Source organism: Ailuropoda melanoleuca, chromosome 13 (assembly GCF_002007445.2).
Source record: "Ailuropoda melanoleuca isolate Jingjing chromosome 13, ASM200744v2, whole genome shotgun sequence".
In the NCBI taxonomy this organism is placed as follows: domain Eukaryota; kingdom Metazoa; phylum Chordata; class Mammalia; order Carnivora; family Ursidae; genus Ailuropoda; species Ailuropoda melanoleuca.
Genome location: NC_048230.1, coordinates 16,231,482 through 16,243,639, shown reverse-complemented (window position 1 = coordinate 16,243,639; position 12,158 = coordinate 16,231,482). Strand labels below are relative to the sequence as shown.

The 12,158-nt window shown below is 40.8% G+C and overlaps 1 protein-coding gene across 1 annotated transcript in view; it reads left to right on the top strand.

Annotated features, from left to right (window-relative positions):
* PCTP (phosphatidylcholine transfer protein) overlaps positions 1-11,918 on the top strand; it is a 159,383-nt gene extending 147,465 nt beyond the window's left edge. Inside the window, exons 3-4 of the mRNA XM_034640837.1 lie at positions 8,490-8,611; positions 11,892-11,918. Of these exons, the coding sequence (XP_034496728.1) occupies positions 8,490-8,611; positions 11,892-11,903 (134 nt within the window). The 3' untranslated portion in view covers positions 11,904-11,918. The remainder of the gene's footprint in view (positions 1-8,489; positions 8,612-11,891) is intronic.
* The last annotated feature ends 240 nt before the right edge of the window (positions 11,919-12,158 follow it).

Below are 12,158 nucleotides of genomic sequence, written 5' to 3'. Positions count from 1 at the left end.
TATCATCTCATATCATCACAAGGAAAAAGGTTAGTACAGCACAATAAGATGTTTTAAAAGAGATACCACTTTCACATAACTTTTATTACAGTATATTATAATTGTTCCATTTTATAATTGTTATTGTGAATCTCTTACTGTGCCTCATTTAGAAATTAAACCTTATCTTAGGTATGTATGTATAGGGTAAAACATAGTGTATTTTGGGTTCAGTACTCTCTGTGGTTTCAGGCATCTGCTGGGGGTCTTGGAACTTACTCCTGTGCGCAGGCATGGACTGCTGTGATACACTTCTGATTCAAGGCCTGAGCGCGGGCTGCGACCTCTCTCTGGCCCTTCTTCTCTCATGTCATTACAAGTCTGACTCTTCTCACTGTTTAGTTCTCTTCAAATATCAGTTTCTCTGACGGGCATTTCCTGAGCTTCCTTGCCAAGGTACCTACACATAAACTCCTCTTTCCATTGCTAGTTATCTCTTTAAGGGCTTGTGTGACTTCCCAGTAGAATGAAAGCTCCAGGAGAGTTGAGATGTTTTGTGTTATTTTTCACTGTTTTCAGTGTCTGGCACACATTAAATACTCAATAGATATTTGTTAAATGTCGAATAAAAGATCAAAACATAGGGGCTCCTGGGTGGCACAGCGGTTAAGCGTCTGCCTTCGGCTCAGGGCGTGATCCCAGCGTTGTGGGATCGAGCCCTGCGTCAGGCTCTTCCACTGGGAGCCTGCTTCTTCCTCTCCCACTCCCCCTGCTTGTGTTCCCTCTCTTGCTGGCTGTCTCTATCTCTGTCAAATAAATAAAATCTTTTAAAAAAAAGATCAAAACATAGAGGGGTGCCTGGCTGACTTAGTAGAGCTTGCACCTCTTGATCTCGGGGTTGTGAATTTGAGCCCCACGTTGGTGTAGAGATTACTTAAAAATTAAAAAAAAAATCTTTTCAAAAACAATCTTGTCATAGAGGAAGCTTTTCTAAGGATACCACCAAGAGGAGAAGCATAATCAACAGTGTAGTTTGTACATAAAATTGTAGAACTTCTGTCTAATAAAAATCTCCAAAAGAACAGTTGAAAGAAGAAAATATTATAGCATATATATAATTAATGTTGGTAAATATTCAGTTCAGAAATGATGCAATACCAAAGACAAACAGCATAATAGGGAAGAGGGCAAAAGCTTATATGCAGTATTATTTAATTTATATGAAATCGAAGCATAAGGTAGGAAAACATTTCCAAATTTATTAGCAATTTAAAAATACATATTTACACAATGAAATGCAATTTTCTGTCCATAAAATTGGTTTAAAACAGCTTTAAAAATTAGGAACATTCTAACCTTATCTGTGTGAGGAAAGTAGGTTTTCTGTTCTATAACTGGAGGAAATCTGAATTGTAATGACATTTTTAGAAGTCGATGTATATCCAAATTTAAATGTACAGACCCAGCAGTTCCATTTCTAAGAATGAATCCTATCAAACCAAACTCCATATGCAAACATGTCCATACAAGTTATTGCAGCATTGTTTTTTTATAAAGATTTATTCATTTTGAGAGAGAGAGAGAGAGCAGGGAGAGGGGCAGAAGGAGAGAATCTCCAGCAGGCTCCCTGCTGAGCATGGAAGGGCTTGATCTCATGACCCTGAGATCATGACCTGAGCCAAAATCAAGAGTTGGATGCTTAACCAACTGAACCATCCGGGCACCCCTGCAGCATTGTTTATAATAATAATATGGTAGCAATCTAAATATTCAGAAACAGGAAACAGGATAAATAATGTATAGTACACTTGTAACAGAATTTCTGTGACCCTGAATAGCTAGAAGTAAATCTGAGTGTACTATGTACTTTGGAAGGTACGATGTACCTGAGGGTGGGGCACCTGGGTGGCTCAGTTGGTTAAGCTTCTGACTCTTGATTTTGGCTCAGGTCATGAATCTCAGGGTTGTGCTTAAGATTCTCTTTCTCCTTCTCCTTCTCCCCACCCACCTCCCCCAAGAGAGCATGCTCTCTCTTTCTCTCTCAAAACAAAAACAAAAACAAAAACAAAAGCAGAGCCTGTTTTTGTTTCTGAGTATACAGTGATATAAGAGAAAAAACAAGCTGAAAATCAGTATGTGTACCATGAATCCCTTCTTAGGAAGGACATTCTAATCTGCAAATAGAAGACTCCTGACCACATCTAAAATAACAAAGGCATCTTAGGATCTTATATGACAAGAAGTCTGGTGGAATTGTTACACGGTTAGTTTAATAATCAATGGTGTCAGAATATTGGGTTAGTGATGCCATGATTCTCTTGGCTTTTCTTTCATGGTCATGGTATGATTGTAACTGCTCCAAATAACTGTCTCCACATCAGTTTTCCAAGCTGAAGAGAACAGGAGAATAGGTTTTCTTCTCATGAATCTGTACTTTTGCCTAATAAGATAATCTGTCATAGAAACCTCCTGTAAGATTTGCTGTTACTTCACATAGTCGAGACCTGTGGCACATGGCCACACCTCACTGCACAGAAGCCTGCATAAGTATCATACAAAGGAGAATGGATTCTATAGTCCACTTAGTGGTATTATGATTAATCCTCAGGGTTGGAAGAAGAGCCCGGTGCCTTGCAATCAAGGATCTCATTCCTCAAAAGCATGGGACATAAAAAAAGAAAAACGATTGATAGCTTGGACCTCATTAAAATTAAAAACTTCTGCCTCTCAAAAGACATTAAGAGTATGAAAAAAGACTGGGAGAAAATCTTTATTATACATATACCTGATAAAGTTTCCAGAAGATACAGTCTTTCAACCTAAAAAAGGGAAATCAATTAGAACATACAAAAGACTTTGAGACAGCTCAGAAATGAGACTATCCAAATGGCCAATAAGCTTATATTAAAAGTTTTCAACATCATTATCCCTGAAGAAAATTCAAATGCAAATACAACCACAGTAAATCCACTGTATATCCACCAGAATGGCTAAAATTTTAGAAATTGACAATAGCAAGTGCTGATGAAGGTGCAGAGCAAATAGAACTCTTGTATATTGCTGATGGGAATGTAAATTGGCTCTGCGACTTCAGAGCATTCCTATGTGATAGCTACTAACGAAACGTACAAATACTCTATGACCCAGTAATTTCACTCTTGGGAATACAACCACAGAGATGAGAGCATATGCGCATCAAAATATGTCAAGGAATATTCTGAGCAGTTTTATTTATGGTGTCACAGAACTGGGAGCATTCCAGGTGTTCATCACTAAGAGAATGGATAAGTTGTGGTATATGCATTCAGCAAAAAACCACACAGAGATGAAAAAGAATGAACTCCTGAGTCATGCAACAAACCGTGCATTAATCTCACAGAAATGCTAGCAGAAGCCAGACACAAAAGCTTATATGCAGTATTATTTAATTTATATGAAATTGAAGAAGAGGGGAAATTATTGTTATAGAGATCAGGAAGAATCGTGATCTTCTTTAGGGTGAAGGGGCATGATGAGGCCTCCTGGGGTGATGGACATAATTTATATCTTGAGCTGAGTGGTGGTAAGACAGCTGCATGCAATTATAAACATTTACTGGACTTAAGATTTGTAAACTTTGCAGTATGAGAGTTATACCTTAATAAAAAAGAATAAAACAAACCAAAAAAATCTCAAACCAGTAAAAAGAGACCTTTTCCCTCTGTCTTGAAAATTGGGGTTCTTGTCGTTGGAAAGTAGAAGTTTGATGATCATGGCTGTTGGGTTCAAAGGGCATTGTCTGCCACAATTCCATTTGTATACATACATAATCACACACATACACATACACAAACACACACACACACGTTATGTGTATATGTATATATAAGCATAGGCATTTTGAAAGAGTGTGCATCCAACTGATAATAGCAATTATATATGAAGATCGAATTGGGTACATTTAAAATTTTTTTGTTTACACATTTCTTTTTTCTTTTTTTTTTTTAAAGATTTTATTTATTTATTCTACAGAGATAGAGACAGCCAGCGAGAGAGGGAACACAAGCAGGGGGAGTGGGAGAGGAAGAAGCAGGCTCACAGCAGAAGAGCCTGATGTGGGGCTCGATCCCAGAATTCCGGGATCACGCCCTGAGCCGAAGGCAGACGCTTAACCGCTGTGCCACCCAGGCGCCCCTGTTTACACATTTCTGATTACTAAAATAAAAGAAAATCATAACGTTAGAGCAGAAATTTTGTGTGTCTCTAGCCAAATGATGTTAGGTGTTAAGGAATTATCCTTTGTGGTAAATCAATGGAGAGAAAGAGATGAGAGACCCCCCCCCAGAACTTTTTGGGGAGGTGATAGGAAAAGTTACCAAGGGATGCAAAGCCTTCTCTAAGCTCATTTCATCACGATGGAAAAATCTACTAGGAAAATTAATATGCCTGTGAATAGAGAGCTGCCTACAGTATAGTCTCCTGAAATGACATTTTCTCTCTTATGAATGATGAAAAGAGTAGGCAAGCAACCTCAGAGGTCATCTCATTTAATGCCCTAGCCAATGTGCCAATCTTTTCCGTGATTCTCACTTTTAAAGTGTTTCAACAGTTGTGTAATAAGTGGAAAATATGGCTTTACTACCAAGTAGGGGATGTGTGCTGTATGGTCAACTGGCTGGAAAACAGGCTGTCAAATCACCCTGGTGGTTTACTTAGCCACCTAGAGTACTGTTGATGAAGATGGTGATGATGATGATGGTGATGTGTGTGTGCGTGTGTCTCTCTGTTAGTCAGTCTGTCTGTCTGTCTATGGAAGAGACTCAAAGAGTCTGAAAGAGAAAGAATCTGGTGATGTGAAGGAAGCTGGTTTTTAGAACCCATTTTGCAGCACTTGCTTGGGTTAAGTAATGATACGTCTAACATTGGCATAAAAAATAATCTAGAGCTTAACCTCAGTGCCTTCATTCTAGTTTTCTCTGAGTGTCAAGAAAACTTTTTTGACCTCTCAGAAAATGAGAACAATGAATTGTTGAACTTTACATCAAAAACCAGGGATGTACTACTGTATGGTGACTAACATAATAACAAAATATTATTAAAATAAAAAAAAAAGAAAAAAAGAAATGAGAACAAGACATGTTCTAAGATGGCTTTCTGTATGCCCATTCTCAGTTTCTGAAGGTAGCAGAACTTTTGCTAGTGGTATTATGTTTTCTAACATTACCCAGTGAGTTTTACATCATTATTTATCATTACCCCTTGATCTTTTTCTCACCAACTATTTCTCCACCTGTTCAACACATGAGTTTCACACACCTTTTCTTCCCTGGTTTTTGAATTCCCAAAACCTTGATACTGGGGGAAATGAATGTAAAAGTAGATTTTAAAGAGTATCTGAGGACTAGAGCCACACTTTATTCCTTAGACTTACTACAGCCCTCAGGATGGGGAGGAGGAAAATAAGGGAGGATGTATCAAACACATGGACCCTGGCCATTCCAGGAGTAACAGGAAATCTGTGCTAGGCTTCTTGGGTTAAATGCAATATGAGTAAAAAAGAAAGACTTCAGATAAATGTGTTGCATTTGAGAGCAGAAGGTCCTGTGTCTCACTTCTGGAGCACGTTTTTGGAGGGCAGAAAGCCCTCAAAGAAGGTCTCTAGGCTGATAGGACTTTAGACAGACTCCTTGAGGTTCTCAGTATGTAGTGTGCCACAAAAAAATCCCCCTGAGAGGGACCCAGAAGCGGTAGAGAGAGAACCAGAGCAGTGGTTCTGAATGAGGACAACCTGTGCAGGTTAGTAGCAGGAGGGCCATGGGCTAGCATGGGCAGCAGCCATCACCTCAGCAATGCCTTGGTCCTGTGTAAGGCTCCCAGCAACTTAGACCACCTCTGTGAAAGGCAGATGGGGGATTGAATTTCTGAGCTGAGACTGGTTTTCTGCCACTTTATTAGAATGTGGGCTCAAAATAGAAATTGAATTACACACACACACACACACACAATTAATTTGCATATCATCCATCTCTCATCCTCATGCCATGACCATGAGGAAAGCACGACATTGTCTCCTTCTATTGTTACATAATGGGTTCAACTTGGACCACCACATTTCTCTGAAGCAGAGAATTTGTTCCAAAAATTCTATGTTAAGGAGACTGATTTTTTAGAAAGTCTTTATTATTTCTTAGAACCTCCCATTCAACACTCCACAGAGGTCCATGTGGGTGACTGGTTCAGAAGGAACAGAAAGAGTACCTGAGTACCATTCAGAAATCCTCTGGGCCAGTCTCCTATATTACATTCCTAGAAGGGGAAACAAATATGGGGAAAGAAAAATGCAAGGATAAATAATTGATTCCATACACAGCTTTCAAACCGCAGGAAAATTTGCTTCCTTCAAGTGTTAGAGAATCCAGGGAGCATGTGTGTGCTGTGACGATGTAATCTTGTGGGGACTTTAGAATCAACGAAGAATTTCACTGGGGCCTGTGGAGTCCATTGTAGACCTCCAGTTAACTGGGTCACCACATCAGAGTTGGACAAAAAGCCCAGAGACATCACCCAGGCAACCATGTTCTTCCTTTCCAAGCACACCTACTGTGTGCTGAAGCTGAGTCGCAAACCAGAGAAGTGCCTCAGAGTGAAGAATCGAATGGACCCACCTCTTTTCTCTTCCTCTCTTATCTCCTCCTCCTCCTTCTTTTAATTGTTCTCACTTCCAATACTCAATGGCTCAGGTTGGGAAGCCTTTCAGTGTTCGTGATGGAAAATGTATCCTCTTCCACCCATCTTTCTTTTTGGCCCTTCTTTGCTGCTTCTCCATAGGCACTGCAACCTTGAGAAGCATGGCTTCTCTTGGCTTAGCTGCATTTTCTCTTTTGTACTAAAGATGCCTTCTTGCAACTTACTACCTGGCCTTTATTGCGCTGGGTACCCAATGGACTTCCCCTCTTAACTCATTCTACTCTTGGTTTTTTATTTAATTGTGTTTCCACTACATAAAATTGTGTTCTAAAAATATACCCAGAATGTGTTTTAATCAAGTATGGAAAGATATGCAGACATGGAATGATTTTCATGAAGGAAAAAGTTTATACTTGAAGATCCTTAGAAACAGGAGACAAAGGATGCTATGCAGGGCCACATGGGGAGGCACCCAGATTGGCCAGGAGACAAGGGGGAAAGGAAAGGATATGGTCCAGATCCTTTATTGAAATTCTGGGTAGGGGGGAGGGCACCTAGGTGGTGCAGTCAGTTAGGTGTCCAACTCTTGATTTTGGCTCAGGTCATGATCTCAGAGTTCTGGGATTGAGCCCCACATCAGGCTTCATTCTCAGCAGGGATTCTGCTTGAGATTCTGCCTCTACATCTGCCCCTCCCCCTGCTCATGCACACGTGCGTGTGCTCACTCTCTCTCTTAAATAAATAAATAAATCTTAAAAAAAAGTCTGTGTGAAGGAATGGACAAGGCAGGGTAGGTATGCTGAGTTAGTTTGGGACTGGATACTTTAAATATTTTTGGCAGGCTCTGGATTATAGGGCTGGTCCCTAATTGTCCAGTACCTGGCCCTCAGGTAATTTAGGGGGGAGGCATATTGGGTTGGTGTGTGAGAGTTGGGGATGTGGAATCTGGATTGGTTGGTTTGTCCATCAAAGGCATGTTCATAGGGGAGTCATTTGCTCTGTCTAGAAATTAGCTAGCCCTGAGAGGAGCAGTATCTCCAGGATTAAGACTTTAAATGCCAGAGCATCAAGAATACAGTAAATAAGAAAATACAGTCAATACAAGTTAGGTTCATAACAACCATTGTTTCATGTTATACCATTATTGTTGGTCTATGGATTGCCTCTTTTACGCTGTGTTTTTATCTCTAAAATAAAGAACAGCTATGAATTAACCACAGAACCTAAAATCTAGGATATTATCAATGACTTACACTGACTTAATGAGCTTCTACCCTAATCTTGTGGAGTCCAACAATTCCTTCTGCAGTTTATTAATGGATCTCAACACCTCATATGGAGAAGAATATCCTAGTTTGGATGCCTGCCAATGGTTACATACCTGTCCTGTCCTCTCATCTGTCTCATTAGCTTGAATTTCAAGCTCTTTGGATGTTTTCCAACTTGTAACTTAAACACTGGCAAACAGAAGAGCATTTCACTTGGGTTTGGCTGAAAAATTCATGAATGCATGGAGATAAATGCTGTTTGAAAAAATGTATATATTACTTTGTATCTACATAAGCCAACACCTCTGATAATGACAAAATATTCTTCACATCTCTTGAACAAAAACCTAAAACCAAGAATTTGGGAAAGAAAGGGCCTTTCCAGAGAGCTTTCCAAGTCAGGCTTGAGGCTCTAGTAACACCCACAAGAGTCTTCTTACTGTCTAGATTTTCAGCAGCTCCACTATTCATTTTGAATGAGGGCTGCCAGACATTGTCAAACAGCAGCCAACAGACGTGAAGGGACAGGGCTTCTCATAGCTTTTGAGAGTACTGATGATGATGCTTTTTGCACAGGGAATTTGAGGGATGTTATGTTTGGAGAAACTGGTGGGACTGTTGTTGAAAAATCAGTGGAAATCGGATGCCTACAAGAAAGGACCTTGGAAAAGCCAGCGGTACACAGTGACAAGCAACAGGTATTCTGGGAAGGGGCTGTGTTGGGATGATGCTTGGGAGACTTCAGACTGACTCTCCAGTTCCTCATTGCAATCCTAGAAGATTTTAGGCATTTCTCTTCCCAGGTTTTTAGAAACATGACCAAGAAAGAACTGCTGTGTATGCCAGTGGCTGGATCAGTTCTGCCTCAGTCAGCCCTTTTGTTTTCTGTTCTTTCTGAGTTCTGGGCAAAAACATCCACATGGGTTCCTAGCTATTGTTACAAACAGAGAAATGTGTAAGACCAGGGTTTTAGGTCTTCATGGAAACATCCTTTTTTTTCTGCTTCATATCCTGTGGGAACTTTGGAATTTGGCTTTGTTATATCCTAGCCAATACCTCATAATCAAAAGGTTTTTAGAAATTTCCTCAGGTCTCAAGTTCAAACCAAACAGTTGGTCTGGTTGTATTTTGTGCAGATAAAGTATAAATCATTTTCTGTCAGATTTTAGACTTCCTGAATGAACTGTCCTGGGAAAAGAGTAGTTGGGTATTCAAGGCTTCCACAATTTAGGGACTTTTGGCTGGATCCCAACAAATTTAGGAGGCCCCATTTAAAAATATTTACCCATCCAAATGAAATGAAAAGGTACTTGTCCTACAGATGACCCCTGAAATAACTTTGGAAGTTCAGCCCCTGCCACTGAACAGTGGCTATTACCCTTGGACACTGGTAAGCAGGGCTTATAATTCTGGAATAATTTTCCTTTGAATTTATGTCTCTTCAACTTCAGTCCACACATCAACCTTCTCGTCTCCTCTCCCATGTTAAACTGGTCCATAAAACTCCACACACCATAAAATGGGATCTGGATGGAGGTGTGGCAAAGCATCCCCCAAGGTCAACATTATGAAAGACTCCCCATACCCACCCCCTCCAGCCCCACCCCAGAAGAAAGTGGAAACAAAAGGCATGTTGGTCTGCAGACTTTACTTCTGGCAGCCCCCAACAGACGTATGTTCTTGTTTAGTTGGGATAACAGCAGCCTTTCTCCCCATGTCCCTTATCTGAGTAATGATCTACATAGAAGATCAAGAAAATGACACAGTCTCAGTAGGTTCAAGAGAGCTGACACCAAGGACTTCCTGTGGCCTGGCTCCAGTCGCATGCGAACAGCTCAGCCTAGAGCAGCCAGCCCTGATCGTGTCTGAAATATTTGGCTCCTGGCTCAGGCTGTGGGCTGGCTGTCTGGTTTGTTTGAACACAAACTAGCCTGGGAGTCTTTGTGTAGAATGCTCCTTGAAGCTTTTTCCGTGACATCTGCCAATTAAATGTATGAATTACTCTGTTTACTTCTCTGTGACAGGGCAGATATTTTATTCAGAAGCAAAGGATTTCTTCTCATCCTTGCTTTTTCTTCTAACATTTGATTAGCTTCTATTATGTGCCAGAAACTGGGCAGGATGCTTTTACCTTTGTGATTTCACTTTATTTCACAATATAGCCCTGATAAAATGGGCTTAGGGTTCCCATTTCATAGACAAGCAAACTGAGATACAGAGATAGGCAGCGATTGATCTAGGTCCACACAATTGTAAGGGCAGAATGGGAGCTAGAATCAAAGTTTCCTTATTTCAAGGTTGTTTTTTTTATTCCTTTTAATCTCCTCCATTCCAGTTTCTTTATCATTAATGCTTTGCTCTTTTTGAGTTGGTATTCGAGTTTCCATTCATTTGTTCACTTGTTCAGCATGAGTGTCTACCAATGAGCCTCTACTATGTACAAGGTCGTAGGTCCAAAGACTAAAAGCACAAGAGTCTGCAAACGTTCTGTAAAGAGTCAAATAATAAATATTTTAGGCATCAAGAGCCACGCGGTTTCTGTTGCAGCTTCTCAGCTCTACATTGCCGCACAAAAGTGGCCATAGACAGGTAGATCAGTAGACGTGGTTGTATTCCAATAAAACCCTATTTATGAAAACAGGCAGCAAGTCAGATTTGATACTCTAGCTGTAGTTTTTGATAGGCTACCATGCAGTGCACAACCTGCACACCCATACATATTATCCCTAGTGAGGCACCACATAATTATATGTGTTGACCCTGAATTCGGAGCCTGTCATGACAGTGAGGATCCCAAGCTTGGATTATCCCCTGCCCTCTCAAAATAATCCTGAGAGGCCCAGCTGAGTTATCATTGCCCTCTGTGGTGAGATGCAACCTCTCCCCAGCAGCACTTCTCTCGCACCACTCATGGGAATGTTGATAGTGCTAATGAAACCCCCGTGTGACTTGGTGGGCAAAGTATTAAATAAGAGACAGTAACAAGAAGGCTGGGGCTCAGAGAACATGGAAGAGTCTAGGCTTGGGCATGGTCATCCACACACCTGATTACATTGTAAAACCACTGTAACAGCAACAGTTGTTACAATATCCAAACCACGGACCGATGTTTATATGTGGAAGGCACCCATTCGCATGATCTCACTTGATCTTCACAACAATCCAGTTCATAAGTATTGCCATTTCCACTTTCCAGATGAGGAAAGAGAGAAGTTCAGACATAAGGTCACACAACCAGAAAGTAGCAAACTCAGGATTTTTTTTTTTATAATTATTTATTGGACAGAAAGAGACACAGCGAGAGAGGGAACACCAGCAGGGGGAGTGGGAGACGGAGAAGCAGGCTTCCCGCTGAGCAGGGAGTCCCCGATACAGGGCTTGATCCCAGAACCCCGGGATCAGGCCCTGAGCAGAAGGCAGACGCTTAACGACTGAACCACCCAGGCTCCCCCCACCTCAGGATTTGAATGAAAGTCTGTGTGTTACCAAATTCCCTCACCACCAAAATAGACTGCTTTTGAAAGAAGAAAATAGAAGAAAGAACAATCAGCTTTTATTGTTATTGTTATTGCTTTCCTGGAATCATGGCAGCAAGATGAACCATAGGGCCACTTGACGTGAAAGATGCATTTGTGGAGACAGCAACCACACAGTATATTCCTATTAACTGTGATCAGATTCCTGAGGCACAAAAGGCCTACTTCCAGTGTGTGCCTACAGTGCTCTCTACTGCCCAGGAGGAATACCACAGAGACTCTGTTCTTGCCTTCATGAAGATGAAAGATGCTTACTACCAGTTGTTGAAAATTGGAATTTGAGTCATGATGTGAGATTTTACTAGGATTCTTTTCTTGTTACTTCCAATAATTGTAAACACTGTATTGCTAGATTGGGGATCAGGTGTGGGGAAGAGGAGAGGGAAGCCGCAATCTACCCTTGGTTGCCTCCCACCTGAACAAGAGTGTGGATCTTTTCTAGGGTGGCCTATGATCGATTGAATGGTGATGACGTCTGGGTGAGGAAGAAGTCAAGGAGACTCCCGATGATCCCTGGGGGCATTTATAGCTCCAAGTCAGGCAAGTTTATTTCATTAGTGAAAAAAAAAAGTTTTCATGGAAATAACCAAACAGTGCACTGACTTAATGGGTGCAAGGAAAGGGAACAATGTCAAGACAAAAGAATACAAACCAACTGATTGCTAAAAGAGCTAGAATGGGAGAATTAAAAAAAAAAGAAATTAAATAA